Raw genomic sequence first — 16,568 nt, 5'->3', positions numbered from 1 at the left:
TGTGTGTGTGTGTGTGTGTGTGTGTGTGTGTGTGTGTATGGCACTTAAGAAAAAAGATTTTTAAAAATGACTACAAATTAATTGACCTTAAAAGAATTTCAGTGCTTTTTACCTGTTGAGAGTAAACCATTGTTATTATTATTTTTTTTTTTTCAAAAAGGAGATGAAACTATGTATTATCTGTAGGGGGAGTATATACTTATTTTTATAAAGCCCAGGTGATGAAATCATCAGTACATTATTTTTATCAGTATTTTGTCTATCTATTTTAGGAATGAAAAAGGCCAGTCCTCTGCAAACTGTGAATATTCAAAGGCTCCCATTAGTAAGTAGAACCCGAGTTCCACTTATCACTTTGCTACCTGCTAATGGGCCAACTGAATCAGATTCTTATTCCTATGTACCTGGCTGCAACACACACGAATCTTCTGTTTCTCCCTTTTTCGATTCATGTGAAGAGTCAGTAGTTCCTTGTAGCTTCGGGCTTGGTGACAAAAGTGAAATTTCTTTCTCTGAAGAATCTAGGGAAATGACTCCATGGGATGTTTTACTTCTTGATAATAAACTTACTCAGAGTAAATGGCTGAAATATCAGAACATATCCCAGTACAACTTGACTATTCCAGAGAGAGCGGATCAGAAAGTAACAGATGGCTTCGTTGCTGAGGCGGGTTCTGGGCTGCATTTTAGTGACACAGATGAAATGCAGAGTGATGCTGTGGATGACATCTCATTAGACTCTGTGCATTTGCAAATGATGAAAAGCATGCTCTATCAGGAGCAGCAGGATGTTAACAGCCGAGATTTGGTTTCCAGAAAGACAGTGCTTTCTTTGAATTTAAAGCAAACTTCCAGGACTGAGGAAATTCAAAATATGTTAGGAGGGTCTGCCTGCTTCAACTACAGTGTAAAAGATTTTCAGGTGAGGAAATATAGCAGTCTTTTGATGCATTTTTTTCTAATACTGTCTGAATTTCAACAACAAAAAAGTACCAAAATTACTTATAAGGCAAATTTATTCTTGGACTAAATAGCTCTTTTTAAGACCATCAGACCTCTAGCTGTAGTTACATTGTCACCTTTGAGTTACTAATCTTTATTGACAACTTTGAACATTAAATGAAGTTAGCATGAATATTTCAGAGTATGTTGTGCAGTGTCTGGCTGAAATAGAAGCTTGTTAACTTGTGATTCTTCTGTTTCCACTGCTACTTCCACTATTCTGTAACTGTGATTGTTTTTATTTTTGACTGTCAGCTCAGTTTTGCTGAGCAGATCATTATTAGGGTAAAAGTACATCTGTCACACATTGGTTGTGATTTTTTAAAAAATTATTTATGTGAAAGGAAGAGAGGGATAGAGGGGGAGGTAGAAAATAAGGACAGGGGTGTTATGGAGATCTGAGCTATCTTCCATCCTCTGGTTCCCTCTCCCAAAGCTTCCAACAGTTGGTGTTGAGCCAGACCAAAGCTAGGATTCAGAAATTCCATCTGGGTGGAAGGAAGGAACTTAATTACTTGGCTGTAACTGTGGCCTGCCAGACCCATTAGCAGGACACTAGATTGGAAGTAGGGTATTCAGAACTTAAACCAAGCACTACAATAAGAGATGTGAGCATCCTAAATGACAGCTTATTGCTGATTGCAATCAAATCAGTTAATTTCTTTGCTTGCAAATAATAAAATATCTGTTCAAGGACAAGAAAGAAAAAATATGTAGAAAAAGGTGCTATACGTAACTATTCTTGTTATACATGGTTTGCCATTTAAAATTAGAAAATTTTAAGAGCTTTAGAAATCAAAACAAGTAGGTTTTCTTAAACGCTTATAAAAAATAATTTGCTTATTAGTGAGCAGTGTGTGGAGTTGTAGTAATAGGAATTATTTTGTTTCAGGAGATAAATGACTCTGAGTTGTGTTTCCCAAGTGGGCAGAAGATAAAATCAGCTTATCTTCCCCAAAGGAAAATCCACATACCAGCTGTTTTTCAATCTCCTGCTCATTATAAGCAGATTTTTACCTCTTCTATCATAGGTATGACTCATTTTGTTATGATTGATGCTTAAAATTAGTAATACAACTGTGGGAAAAGTATAATGTCTTAAGATTGTTCATATTGAATTTTGCAATTGAGATTTATTATTTTCTGTGTGTATACTCCAGTTTGTGGTAGGAACTTTTATTCTAACTTTAGATCAAAATTGAAGTTTAAAAATGTAAAATGGCTGTGGTGTTGTGGTATACCAGCTCCCTGCCAATGGCCTGGAAAGAGCAGTGGAGAATGGCTTAAGTGTTTGGGCCCTTGTCAGACTGGCTTCTCACTTGGTCCTGGCCCAGCTTTGGTCGTTGGCCAGCTAAGGAGTGAACTGAAGGTGGAAACCCTCTTTCTCTTTCTCTTCCCTTCTATATAATTCTGACTTTCAAAATAAATAAATAAATAGTTTTGAAAAGCAGGAGTTAGTAAGAAAATCTTCCAGATTACAGTTTGCTTGAGATATCTGCATCTCATGTTAGAGCACGTGACTCTGCATCTGATTCCAGGTTCTTGCAAATTTGAATGGTGGAGCTGGCTCTTGTGGTTGGTTGCCTGCTGCTCATGTGGGAGACTGGGATTGAGTCTGACCTCTATGCTGCAGCCTGGTTCAGCCCAGACAGTTGCAGCCATTTAAGGGATAAGCCAGCAGATCTTCCAGAGATGGAAAATCCTTCTCTCTTTCAAATAAATAAAATCAGTAAATGGATTAAAATATATATATATATATTTTTTTTTAGTGGAAAATTTTAAGGGTGTTACATGGTTAGGTCTGAATAGTTTGAAATGTAATGTTAAAACTTGCCTTTAAAAAAATTATATGTGGGCCCCAGCATGGTAACGTCCTCACCTTGCACGCCTGGGATCCCATATGGGCATTGGTTCATATCCCGGTGGCTCTACTTCCTATTGAGCTCCCTGCTTAGGCCTGGGAAAACAGTCGAGTACAGCCCAAAGCCTTAGGACCCTGCACCTGTGTGGGAGACCTGGATGAAGCTTCTGGCTTCTGGTGTCGGATTGGTTCAGCTCTGGCCGTTGTGGCCACTTGGGGAGTGAACCAATGAATGGAAGATCTTTCTCTCTGTCTCTCCTTCTCTTTGTGAAACTGACTTTCCAATAAAATAAATAAATCCTTAAAAGAAAAAACAATTATATGTAATTGTTGATTTGGTTAAGACTGTTTTAAAGTTTGATTGATAAACAATACATTTATGATATAAACATGAAATTATTTTGTGTTTGATTTTTAACTAACTTTTTTTTTGTAGAACATTTAAATATATTGCTTTTTGAGATGGCATACAGGTTGCACAAGGCTCTGTCAAAAGTTGACATATCATTTTACACATCATCAAAAGGAGAGAAACTGAAAAATTTGGATAATAATATACCCTCCTGCCATCATAATCAACCTGCAAAACTTGTTATGGTTAAAAAGGAAGGTCCAAATAAGGTATAGTTTCTACTTCCTTCCCTAACCATACAAAATATTTGTCTTATAAAAATATTTATTTTATTGCTTTGTGACATTTTTTTTAAAGATTTATTTGTTTTTATTACAAAGTCAGATATATGGTGAGGAGGAGAGACAGAGAGAAAGATCTTCCGTTCGATGATTCACTCCCAAAGTGAGCACAACGGCCGGTGCTGTGCCGATCCAAAGCCAGGAGCCAGGAACCTCCTCCAAGTCTCCCACGCGGGTGCAGGATCCCAAAGCATTGGGCCGTCCTCAACTTGTTTTCCCCGGCCACAAGCAGGGAGCTGGATGGGAAGTGGAGCTGCCAGGATTAAAACTGGTGCCCATATGGGATCCCGGCGTGTTAAGGTGAGGACTTTAGCTGCTAGGCCATGCCGCCGGTCCCTCGTGACAAGTTTAAAGAGTGAATAATATATAGCATGAGTAATATATTGCATATTCTCCATGCATTATTACAAAAACTATGTATTCTAAGATACAGAATCATGATTTAAAATCAATCTTCAAGGGACAGGCAGCATGGTTCCTTATTCGGAGTGCCTCTGTGCAAGTCCCATCTTCATTCCTGCTTCCTGCTTCCTGCTGATGTGGTACCCTAGGGGGTAGCAGATGAGGGCTCAGGTGATTGGGTTCCTGCCACCTGGATGGAATTCCTGGCTCCTGGTTAACATGTGGCCATGCCCTGACCTTTGCAGGCTTTTGGGACGTGAACCATTGGATGGGAGCTCTTTGTGTCTCTGTCTTTATTTATTAAAGAAGTAAGGGGAAAAAAAATTAACCTTCAGCTTCCTAGGAATTTACTGAATGGTAGTAAACAGAGGAAAACACAAATGATAATTGTAATGCTTTACAGTCATTGATAAAACAGGAGGGATATGCACAAACTGAGAACACTTAGGGAATAAATTCCAACTTAAGGACTTAGAAGATGCAGAAATGTGCCTTAAAGAAAAGGTCGAAGCTAGGCTACTAAATAAATTTTAGTACTAGTAACTGGAAAACCTAGTAGACTTGTAAAAAGAGAAATTCTAAACATACTGATGGTAATATATTTTGGAGGAAGTCAGATCGTTAAACTTTTGCTGATTGATGGCTTTTGCTTAAGACTGTTTTCTTTCATAGTAATACAGTTTTCCTCTTGTGTTTGTACATCCCACTTCATCATAAGTTGAGTGTGTAAATTTTAAATTGAATTGTTGGGTAGAATGGAGGAGTGGAAAGGAAAGGAAAATATTGAGGAAAAAAGAAAAACCAAGTTATAGTTAGGAGTAAAAACTTCTGGTGTTCTATGGGACCAGAGATAATAATATGCTATGTATTTTTCTTTTAAAATTAAAACTCTAAAAGGAAGTATATTTTTATCATGAAATATTAAAGATTGAGGAGACAGATATGTTTACCTTGACAGGATATTCCACACTAATATACATGTATGGAAGCATCATGTGGTATCCCTAAGTTTATATAATTTTTTATGTAGCAGTTAAAGATAAAAATAAATTTTTGTAAAACAAGAATTAAATAGTAGTATAATCATAATAAGATCTTATGTAGTCACAAAAGTCACTGCTTTCTTTTTAAATAATTTGATGAATGTGAAAAAATGCTCATATTATGTTGTTGGATGTAAGAGGTTGCAGAAATGTATTATCTAAATTTTGCTATAAAACTGTATTGTGTGTAGGTATTTGAATGTATGTTAAATGTGAGAGAAAAGGTAAAATGAAATTTGTAGGATGTTATAGTTGTGTCAATAGTTTTCAAATGCTCTATAATGATCACTTGGCATAAAAAAATCTTGAATTTGTTGTTAATGTTCAAGTAAGTTTTCATTCTCAGGATAATATGATGTAATGACAGTTTACTTGAGTACATTACTACCAGACAGTCATCATGAAAGTATTGAAAAGGGGCTAACACTATGGCGTTGTGGGTACAGTTTCTGCATGCGATGCTGACATTCTATATGGTTGCTGGTTGAAGTCCCAACTGCTCCACTTCTGATCCAGCTCCCTGCAAATGTGCCTAGAAAAGCAGCAATGGAGGGTCCAAATCTTTGAGCTCTGTACCATATGGAAGATTCAAGGAACTCCTGGCTTCTGGATTTAGACCCTGCTAGTTCCAGTTATTATAGCCATTCGGGGAGGGAACCAGTATGTGGAAGATACCGCTTTCTTTCTCTGTAATTTTGCCTTTCAAATAAATAAAGCTTTTTAAAAAATTCTTGAAAAGCATAACACAAAACAATAGAAAAGCAAAAAAAGTTGTTATTAGTAGTATTGGAAAGGAAGATTTATGTAGAGGATGAGAGAGAGAAAGATCTTCCATCCACTGGTTCACTCCCCAGTGGCTGGAACAGCTGGAGCTGTGCCGATCTGAAACCAGAAGTTTCCTTGAGGTCTCCCACATGGGGTCCAGGGTCCCAAGAGTTTGGCCCATCATCTACTGCTTTCCCAGGCCACAAGCAGGGAGATGGATGGGAAGTGGAACAGCCAGGACATGAACCAGCGCTCATAAGGATCCTGGCACTTGCAAGGTGAGGATTTATCCACTGAGCCAGCCAGACCTGCAAAAATATTTTTCTCACTAAAGTTTGACTCTTTTCTCTTAGGGTCGTCTCTTTTACACATGTGATGGACCCAAAGCTAATCAATGTAAATTTTTCAAGTGGCTTGAGGAAGTGGATCCAGGAGTTTCAACGCACGAAAAATCTAAATCTAACTTAGTTTTAAATGATATTAAGAGTATTGGTGTATTCTTAAGAAGTCAAAAGATTCCGCTGTATGAGGAATGCCAGCTTTTAGTGAGGTATGTTTAATGTTACTAAGTGTAATTTTATAAGTCTAGCAACTCTCTCAATTATAATCAGTTTTAAAAGAGGTTTTGTTAGGAAAAATGTCTTAAGAGTACTTTAGTTTCTGTCTGAAAAATGGGTCTTTCAAGTTATAGTTGGCCCCTTCTAAATGTCAGTGTCAGCAATTCCAGGATACTGCTTCTGCAACCATTGTTATGTATAGTCTGTGCTATTTTTTTTTCACAATCCTAAGGGAAACCCTAGCAAAAAGGCTTCAGAAATAATTTAGCTGTAAGGATAATAGGTAACTAGTTATTCGCAAGTCTGGAATATATAGCTTATAAAGTAACAGAGTTGTGCTTTTTGGAAATATGTCTTACAAAGATACGATTACTCAGGAGCTGGTGCTAAGGCCTTTGCCAGTGGCACTGGCATCCCGTATGGGCGCTGGCTTGTGCTCTGGCTGATCCACTTCCAACCCAGCTCGTTGCTGTTGTGCCTGGGGAAGCAGGGAAAGGTGGCTCAAGTCCTTGGCACCCTACGCCCACATGGGGGACGAGGCTCCTGACCACCGGCTTTGGATTGACTGTTAGCAGCCATTTGGAAAGTGAACCAATGGGTAGAAGTTCTCTCTGTATCTCTAGTTGTCTCTCCTTCTCTCTGTAAATCTAAACTCCCCATAAAAATGAATGTGATTACTCAAGTACTAAATATAATGGTCATTCGTGTGGTAGTTTAATTAAAATTTATTGGGAGGTTATTGACATCAGGCTCTCTTCAAAGCATTTGGCATGTTCTGTTTCATTAAATCACACAGCAGGGCCTGGTGTTGTGAGGCAGCAAGTTAAGGTACTGCTTTTCATGTGAGCACTTGTTCACGTTGCAGCTGTTCCATTTTCTATCCTGCTAATGTGCTGGGGAAAGCAGCAGAAGGTGGCTCAAGTCCTTGGGCTCCTGCACTCATATGGGAGACCTGGGTGAAGTTCCTCGGTCTTGACTGTGCCCTGGCCCAGCCTTAGCCATTATGGGGAGTAAGCCACTGGACAGGAGACTTTCTCTCTCCTTTCTGTCTCTCTGTTACTGTGTGTTTCAAATAAATAAAATGTTTCAAAAACTAGTAAGTAAGTAAGTAAGTAAATATAATCACAATTTTAAAGAAATGGAGATAACGAAAATTACTATTCTCTTTTTATTGTTACAGAAACTGAGGTGCTCTGGTTTTTAGATAGTTTTGTTAGCTTTTTTGAAATTGATGACAGTACTGTGAAGTTTATTTTTTCCTTTTGACAGAATATGCTTTGTTTTTTAAAGATTTAGAAAAATTGTATCTAAATATTCTAATTCATTTTTATTCTTTCTTCAGAAAAGGATTTGATTTTGAGAGAAAGCATGGGAAACTAAAAAAGTTAACTACAGTAAATCCTGATTTTTATAATGAATCAAAAAGCAGACTTTATCTTAAGCTGAGTAGGAAAGAAAGTTCTTCAGTGTATAGCAAAGGTAAGTTGAGCTGATCATGTTGGTAAAAGCTTAGTTCTGTTCTATTTAACTCTAGATTATAGTAAAGAATTTTTCATTTTTTATTTTTAAAGATTTATTAATTTATTTTGAAGGCAGAGTTTTGGAAAGAGAAGGAAAAAGAGGAGAGATGTACAGAAATCTTCCATTTGCTTGTTCATTCCCCAAGCAGCCACAGTGGACAGGGCTGGGGCACACTGAAGCCAGGAGCCCTGAATTCCGTCTGGGTGTTCCATGTAGGTACAGGGGCCCAAAGGGCAATCTTCTGTTTTTTCCAGGCACATGAGCAAGAAACTGGATTAGAAATGTAGCAGCTGGGAGTTGAACTGATACTTTTATGGGATGCTGGTTTTATAGGCTACAGCTTAACGCACTATACCACAGTGTTGGTCTCAAAAAGACTTAAAAAAACCCCACGATTCCAAGAATACCAATGGGGCATGGCAGAGTAGGTTGAGTCTCTGCCTGCAGTGCTGGCATCCCATATGGGTGCTGGTTTGATTCCTAACTGCTGCACTTCTGATCCAACTCCCTGCTGATGTGCCTGAGAAAGCAATGGAAGATGACCCCAGACCTTTGATTTCAGCCAACTGTGGTTGAGGCCAGGATAGAGTTTTAGGATCCTTGCTTTGGCCTGGCCCAGCCCTTGCCATTGTAGCCATTGGAAAATGAAGCAGCTAATGGAAGATCAATCTCTTGCTCTCTCCTTCCCTTCTCCGCTTTCTCCCTCCCATCTCTTTCTCTCTCTACCTTCCAAGGAAATGAAATAATATAAAAATTTAAATTAAAAAAAGATTTTTAAAAAAACCCTACTGAAAAGCAAGACTTCAGCTTATTTTAATCAGTATGGGAAAGTCGAAGCGATTGAGCTCAAGACCGAGGCAATGGCAAAGAGAGAGGTTTTGCTTTTGTTTCTCTTGACTGCCACAAGTCAATGGTTAAGACTGACGTCCTGTAAAAAGTCACAACTCTGGGTTGAGGAAAGCCCTGTTGAAGCATTGCACCCTAAGAGTCCACAGTGGTTCTGGAAATTTCTGTGATGATTGCACAGGAGATTCTTTTGGTGTCCGTGACAACTTTGGTTGTCAAGGAAACATCAGTGGTTGTGGTGGCTTTGGTGGTGATTAAGAGAGTGGTGGATACAGTGGCAGTAGAGATGGGTGCAGTAAATTCAGTAATGTTGGGAGGCAACTTCAGAGGTTGAAGGTACAGTGATTTTAGAAATTGTAACAGATATAAATTTGGGACCCATGAAAGGAGGCAAGTGGAAGCCCAAGTTCTGGCCTGTGTGGTAGTGGAGCCAGTATTTTGCTTGAATGAAAGCATGGTCACTGAGACCGTGCTAGCTAGCAGCAACAGTAGCAGGAAGGCTTTATAACTGCCAAGAAATAAAATTTGGTAGGTGAGGAATGCCAGTCGAGTGACAGGGAAGCTATAGATTACAACAGATTTTTTTTTTTTTAAAGATTTATCCATTTTCACTACAAAGTCAGATATACAGAGAGGAGGAGAGACAGAGAGGAAGATCCTCCGTCCGATGATTCACTCCCCAAGTGAGCTGCATCGGGGTGCTGCATCTATCTGGAGCCGGGAACCAGGAACCTCTTCCGGGTCTCCCACACGGGTGCAGGGTCCCAATGCATTGGGCCGTCCTCGACTGCCTTCCCAGGCCACAAGCAGGGAGCTGGATGGGAAGTGGAGCTGCCGGGATTAGAACTGGCTCCCATATGGGATCCCGGGGCATTCAAGGCGAGGACTTTAGCTGCTAGGCCACGCCGCCGGGCCCTACAACAGATTTTTAAATTCAGTCAAGCACAGTGGTGGCAGGGGCTTACTGCTAAAAAGATTTGCTTTAGTTAATCTTTGTATCTGGGTAAAAAAAAAATTGAGACTGTATTTGTGATCTATTATATAACAGATTACTTTAGTTTCTGTCCTGTGGAAGATATGTAGCAGTCTAATGGATTTTTAGTGTTTTTTTTTTTAACCCATGCTGTTGATTGCTAAGTGTAATAGTTTCATCATGACTGTGAATAAATATTTTTAAAAGCACCATGCTTTATACCTTACTCATAAATATGCTTTTTTTTTTGGTCACTCATACCTCAATAAAGCTGGAAAAAAAATTTTGTCTTTGTAGATGATCTTTGGGTAGTTTCCAAAACCCTAGACTTTGAGCAGGATACTTTCATTGCGTGTAGTGCTTTTTTTGGACCATCATCTCTCAAGGAAGTTGAGCTATTGCCTTTGAAAGGCTATTTCCCTTCTAATTGGCCCACTAACAGTAAGTATTACCAACGTCCATTTTAATTTGTATTGAAAAAAATTTTAAATGATGCACATTGGGATGCATTTTCAGCAAGAATTTTGTGTGTGAGATTATTGGATTAAACCCAGCAGGAATTCAGGTCCCTGAGACTGACAGTATAATAAAATCCTGAACTACCACATATGTTTTTGTTAGAATTGAATTTTACATAATTATGTATCTGATTTTTAAAAATACAAACATTTATTAGATTTATATATTTTATATTATGTTTTAAATATTATTCCTATATTATGTCTAATACAGTATAGACATAAAATGAGAAATTTCTCAAAGTTTCTTATATCCAGTTCTATTTCTCTTAATTTGTTGTATAGTCAATAGGCAGTTTACATTCACATTAAGAAGGTCTTAAAGACTTTTTAAGGTTGAGTAGACCTAGTATGATTAGTAAGACAGTAACAGCTTTTTTTGTCTTTTAAGATTTATTTATTTTTATTGTAAAGTCAGATATACAGAGAGGAGGAGAGACAGAGGAAGATCTTCCATCTGCTGTTTCACTCCCCAAGTGGCCGCAGTGGTCAAAGATGAGCCAATGCAAAGCCAGGAGCCTGGAGTCTGCTCTGAGTGTCCCCTGCCCGTGCAGGGTTCAAAGGCCTTGGGCCATACTCAATTGCTATACCAGGTCACAAGCAGAAAGCTGGATGGGAAGTAGGGCTGCTAGACTAGAACCGGTGTCCATATGGGATCCCTACATGTGCAAGGCATGGTGCAAGGCCACCACATTTGTTCCTATTTTTCTTTTCTTTTTCTTTTTTTCTTTAAACACAGTGTTTTTTTTTAAGATTTACTTATTTTTATTGGAAAGTCAGATATGCAGATAGGAGGAGAGACAGAGAGGAAGATCTGATCTTCTGTCCACTGAATCACTCCCCAAGTGACCACAATGGCCCAAAGCCAGGAGCCAGAAACTTCCTCCGGGTCTCCAACATAGGCGCAGCATCCCAAGGCTTTGGGCTGTCCTTGACTGCTTTCTCAGGCTATAAGCAGGGAGCTGGATGCGAAGTGGGGCTTCAGGCATTAGAACTGGCACCCATATGGGATCCTGGCACGTTCAAAGTGAGGACTTTAGCCGCTAGGCCACTGCGCCGGGTCCCCTGTTTTTCTTTTAATTAAAAACTTTAGTAAGCTGAATTTGTTTTACTTCTATGGGTCTATAAATTTCCCTGTCTGTTTTAATCCCTGGGATTATTTTTGATGATTAAATTTAATCCATACCTAACTAAGCATTGGGTGTTAATATTTCATGACATTTATAGCATTTTTGCATGTTTTTACTTTTTAAATTTTCTTTCTTTCTTAGCTGAATGTAATGAATCAGCCAATCTTAAAAGTCCAATAAGAGCCTAATTCAGTAAATATTTGTCACTGTATATATATAAAACATTTATTTATTTGTTTCTAATGAAGAGTTATACAGAGGTAGAGAGGGAAAGAGAAAGGGAGAGATCTTCATCTGTTGGCTCCTTCCCCAAAGGGTCACAGTGACCCAGGGCTGATCAGGCCAAAGCCAAGAGCCCAGAACTTCTGGGTCTCCCACGTGGGTGTAGGGACACAAACAATTGTGCTGCCCTCTACTGCCTTCCCAAGAGCACAGCAGGGAGCTGGAGCAGAGTGGAGTGAGTAGCCAGGACTTGAACTGGCACTAATATGGGATGCCGGCAGAGCAGATAGCAACTTTATATGCTATAGCAGAAAGCTGCCCAGGCTTGTCATTTGTCATTTTTTATGTGAATCTTTTCATATTGATGGTATTTCTATCATTATTATTTTCTTTGTAATTTTGCTAATACTTCTATTAAAATAATGTAAAAAATACAAGAAAATGAAAATTACCCAAGTACCATTATGCAGCACAAATGCTGTGCTGAGTAAAGGAAACTACTATGCATTTTCTCAAAAATGTTGTTCTTATTCCTTTGATGGTAAGAGTTGGTTTTCCTTACCCATGGGTTCTGCATCTGTTTCCTAATGAAAAACAGAAAATAATACTGCGTTGACTCAACGTACACAGAGCTTTTTCCTCATTATTGCTCCCTAAACTAATCAGAGTAATACCTGTTTATACATTATTTACATGGTATTTTGGTATTATAAATAATCTAGAGATGTACTTTGGCTATAGGCAAATGCTATGCTGCTGTATACAAGGGAGAAAAGTATCTACAGGTTTTGGTATCTGTGGTTCCTGGAAGCCAGCCTGTATTTGAAAGTTCAAATCTGAGTTAAGTTGTACAACTTACAGGTACTCTTCAGTAAAATGGTTGAGCAAGTAGGAGAGTAGTTGATGGCTAGAAGTTTGAAGACCTCTGCACTTACTTATATGTTCATGTCATGTGACTAATTCACTAGTTCAATTCTGATCTGACATATATGGACATGTGAGGCAGGATTTTTATTGTCCATTGTACTTACATTCAATGAATTTTCTGCATCCTTTCCACAGTTATGGTCCATGCATTACTGGTTTGTAATGCTAGTACTGAGCTGACCACTCTGAAAAACATTCAGGACTACTTCAATCCAGCTACTCTTCCTATATCTCAGTACCTGTTAACAATGTAAGTTATGTAAATGCAAGTGAATATGAATATGTAATTACAGTACAAAGATTTTGCAATGAGATAATTATCTTTTTAGACTATGAGATCACTATGTCAGTAGTTAAGAAAGGAAAATTTTCATCCTGACATTAATCCTCCTGCTCATTTGTTTTGTTATGGTTTGGACTCAAGCGTTACCTCAAATTTTTTTCATTTATCAAGAGATATTTCTTAAATGATTATTTCAGTGTTGACTTTATTGTTTCATCCATCTGACTTTTTATACTTTATAATATTTAACACTGATAGAAAATTTTATCTTAAATTCATTGTATTTATTAATGCCAATTATATTCTTGAAATTGCCTGTATCTTACTTTTAATTTCTTTTTTAAAAATTACTTACTTCTATGAAAAGCCAAGTACCAGAGAGAGAAAGAAATATCTGTCTGCTGATTTACTTCCAAAATGCTGCAGCAGCCAGGGTTGGGCCAAGCCAAAGCCAACAGCTAGGAAATACTTCCAAGTTCCCCTGCCATGGGGTGGAAGGGGCCCCCGTGCTTGAGCCGTCATCTGCTGCCTTCCCAGGTACATGTAGCAGGAAAAGCTGGATTAGCAGTAGAGCAGCTAGGTTGGAACTAACATTCATTCTAAACTGGGATGTTGTCATTGCTTTTAACCAGCTGTGCCACAATGCCTGCATCTTATTTCTAATTTCTTAAACACCAAATCCTTTTTTTAAACATGGCAAGTAGTAGTGCATTGAGGATAATAAATGATAGAAAAAACCATATTTTCAATTTCGAATGTTATATATTTCAGCACAGTGAAATTATAGTTTAAATAATTTGATTCTATTATATGTTTATCCAGCTTGACATTGGTTTTATCTTTATACCAGTGGAAATAAAACAGTGTATTTATTGTACTTTCCCTGAAATAAAGGCTATGCTGATTATTCTTAATCTACTTTTTTTAAAATGTTGATTTTGTCTGATAGAATTACAGAGAAAAAGGTAGAGGCAGGGAAAGAAACATCTTCCCTTGCAGGTTCACTCCTCAAATGACCTCAATAACCAGTGATAGGCCAGACAGAGCCAGGAGCCAGGAGCTTCATCCATATGCTCCCACATGGGTGCAGGGGCGCAAGGATTTGAGCTGTTCTCCATTGCCTTCCCAGGCCACAGTTAGCTGAATGCAAAGTTGAGCAGCTGGGACCTGAACTGACACCCATGTGGGGTGCCAGCGCTGCAGTTGCTAGCTTAGCATCCTGTACTACAGCCCTGGCCCCAGACAACTTCTTAATTATGGTTTAGTTTTGGGGGAGAAATTATAATTTCTATTTTCAATTTTTCCTAGTATTACTATGAATATTACATCAATGTATATATAAAATGCTTGACATTATGCCAGCCCATAATAGATTTTGAACAAATAACTATCTCTTTACACTGGCATTTGTTCCTATAATAAAATTTGTATAAAGCCGAAGTTATGAATAGATCTGAGTCACATATTTAGAAAATCTCAAAGTTTTCTTTGATTTTATTTGCTGTGTTGTTACTAGGTCTCCATCAACCACAGTCAGCAACAAGAGAATCAATAAGAGAAGATTTATCCCACCAGCCTTTGCAGGTATCAACACAAAATTTGAATTACTCAGCCAAGGAGCAACATTGCAGTTAGCTCATGAGTTAATTCAGGTACACAGATTAAATGAGGATCAAGCAACAGCTCTACTTCAAATAGCTCAGATGATGTCTTCCCACGAAATTCTTGAAGAAGTGAAGGAAGTGAGGAGTCATACCCTTCCTATCACGATCATACATGGTAAGAAGCAAAAAAGCAATTCTGGCCAATATACTTTTATGTAAGCTTTTGTAGCTTATTATGGTCCTATGTAATTTCTTTTTTTTTAAAATATTTATTTATTTTTATTACAAAGTCAGATATGCAGAGAGGAGGAGAGACAGAGAGGAAGCTCTTCCATCCGATGATTCACTTCCCAAGTGACCACAACGGCCGGTGCTGTGCCGAAGCCGGGAACCAGGAACGTCTTCCAGGTCTCCCACATGGGTGCAGGGTCCCAAGACCTTGGGCCGTCCTCGACTGCTTTCCCAGGTCACAAGCAGGGAGCTGGATGGGAAGTGGAGCTGCCAGGATTAGAAATGGCACCCATATGGGATCCCGGGGTGTTCAAGGCGAGGACTTTAACCGCTAGGCCACGCCGCCGGACCCAACCTATGTAATTTCATAGACAGGTTTCCAGAACAATTCTAAGGAGTTTTTTTTTTTAATGTGAACCCAGAATCCACTTTACTAAACTGTTAAAATATGGTAGAATTCAGTGCCCTAGTAAGAAGAATTCTAGAGTATCTGATGAATGCATGGCATTTTACTCTTATTATTGAAGCACTCAGTATGATCTAGAATACATTGTATTCCATTAATAAGAGTAGACTTCAACAGAGCAGTGTGTGAGTGCTAGTCAGCTTGTTCTCCCAACCTCAACAGTATTATTGTAAACCATTGTTATTCTCACAGTCCCTTCTTTCCCTCTCTAAAATGGATCCTGCTTCTAAAACAGGAAGTGGAGTTATTCACAGAAGCTCCTGCCAGTGTAGTGCTTGCTCCAGCTTGTGAAGTATAGACCTGTTCTTACCTCTCCCGGTGCTGTGCCAGTTTTTCCTGTTCACAGTTAGTATTCTGTCTGGATTCTGTTACCTCTGTAGCTCATTTTCTTGGACAGACCTTCAGCGCAAAGTAGATCTTGGGTGTTTCCATATTTTGATGGTTTGTATCATATCCACGTTGCAGATCAAACTAGATACTTGATTATTCTTTCTCCTAAGATGAAGTGATTCTGTCTCGTTCTTCTTGTTCTTCTTCTGTTCTTTCTTATGAACGGTGGAGCAACAGAGAGAGGGAGATAAACAAGAGTAGCCATATGATTTTGGATAGATTACTTACATCTTGGCTTTAATTTCCTTTTCTGTAAAATGGAAATAACAGCATTTACCTCAGTAGATTGGAGGATTAGGTAAGTGTACATAGGTAAAGGACTTACAGCAATGCCTGTCAAACAGTAAATTTCATATTGATTATTATGATTATGTCATATAACTTTCTTGTTGATTTGCCTTTAATTGTAACTTTCTCCATGTTTTGTCTCAAGTAATCTTTCTAAAACATAATCTAAACCCCACTGCCCCAAATCCTTCAATGATATGGCCTTTTTAAGATAAAATTTAGACTTGGAGAAATAGCAAGCAGAACTCTTTTTATTTATTTATTTATTGGATTTTTTTTGTTGTTGTTTCCTTCATATATCTGATGTAAAAGGGGATTTTAAGGGAGAAACCCCACTCAGTCTCCCACCCAACCCAGGTCCCGGATGTGGTGCTTGCTCCGAAGGTCTTGCTCAGGTGGTCTTGATAGTTCAGCAGTTATGAATTGGCAAGCAGAACTCTTATGAAATCGTGTGATGGTTCCTAGTTACTTCATTTCTGACCTATTTGCTGTAGGCCCCGTAGAAATTGTTCAGGTTCTCTTAACAGCTGCATACTTAGTCACACCTCTATCTAGAATGATCCTTCGTGTAAGCAGTCCAGATATCTGAGAGACAAAGATGGCATGAGTTTGTTCTGTGCTTTGTTACTTTCAGAAAGCATTCCCATTTCCAGCAAAGCAGAAAGTCTTCCTTGTTTGTCCTTCTAACACTGTGACTCATAATATTAAGTTATCAACAATCCTTTACATATATTAAGTAGACTATGGTCTCCTGAAAGAGATATTTTGGTTATTTTATATTTATTCTTTATTCATATAGTGAACACTCAATTTTTATAAATTAATTAAATGAATAGAAGGAAGTAG

General features: G+C 38.3%; 1 protein-coding gene across 3 annotated transcripts in view; it reads left to right on the top strand.

Annotated features, from left to right (window-relative positions):
- Positions 1-16,568, top strand: part of ZGRF1 (zinc finger GRF-type containing 1) — a 64,606-nt gene that overhangs the window by 34,790 nt on the left and 13,248 nt on the right. For all 3 annotated transcript variants that reach the window (XM_058666944.1, XM_058666946.1, XM_058666945.1), the window contains exons 12-19: positions 273-922; positions 1,895-2,033; positions 3,300-3,484; positions 6,120-6,316; positions 7,666-7,802; positions 9,961-10,104; positions 12,596-12,710; positions 14,260-14,522. In XM_058666944.1, coding sequence (XP_058522927.1) covers positions 273-922; positions 1,895-2,033; positions 3,300-3,484; positions 6,120-6,316; positions 7,666-7,802; positions 9,961-10,104; positions 12,596-12,710; positions 14,260-14,522 — 1,830 coding nt within the window. The remainder of the gene's footprint in view (positions 1-272; positions 923-1,894; positions 2,034-3,299; positions 3,485-6,119; positions 6,317-7,665; positions 7,803-9,960; positions 10,105-12,595; positions 12,711-14,259; positions 14,523-16,568) is intronic.

Source organism: Ochotona princeps, chromosome 7, assembly GCF_030435755.1.
Source record: "Ochotona princeps isolate mOchPri1 chromosome 7, mOchPri1.hap1, whole genome shotgun sequence".
NCBI lineage: Eukaryota > Metazoa > Chordata > Mammalia > Lagomorpha > Ochotonidae > Ochotona > Ochotona princeps.
This window is presented reverse-complemented; position numbering and strand designations above follow the sequence as displayed.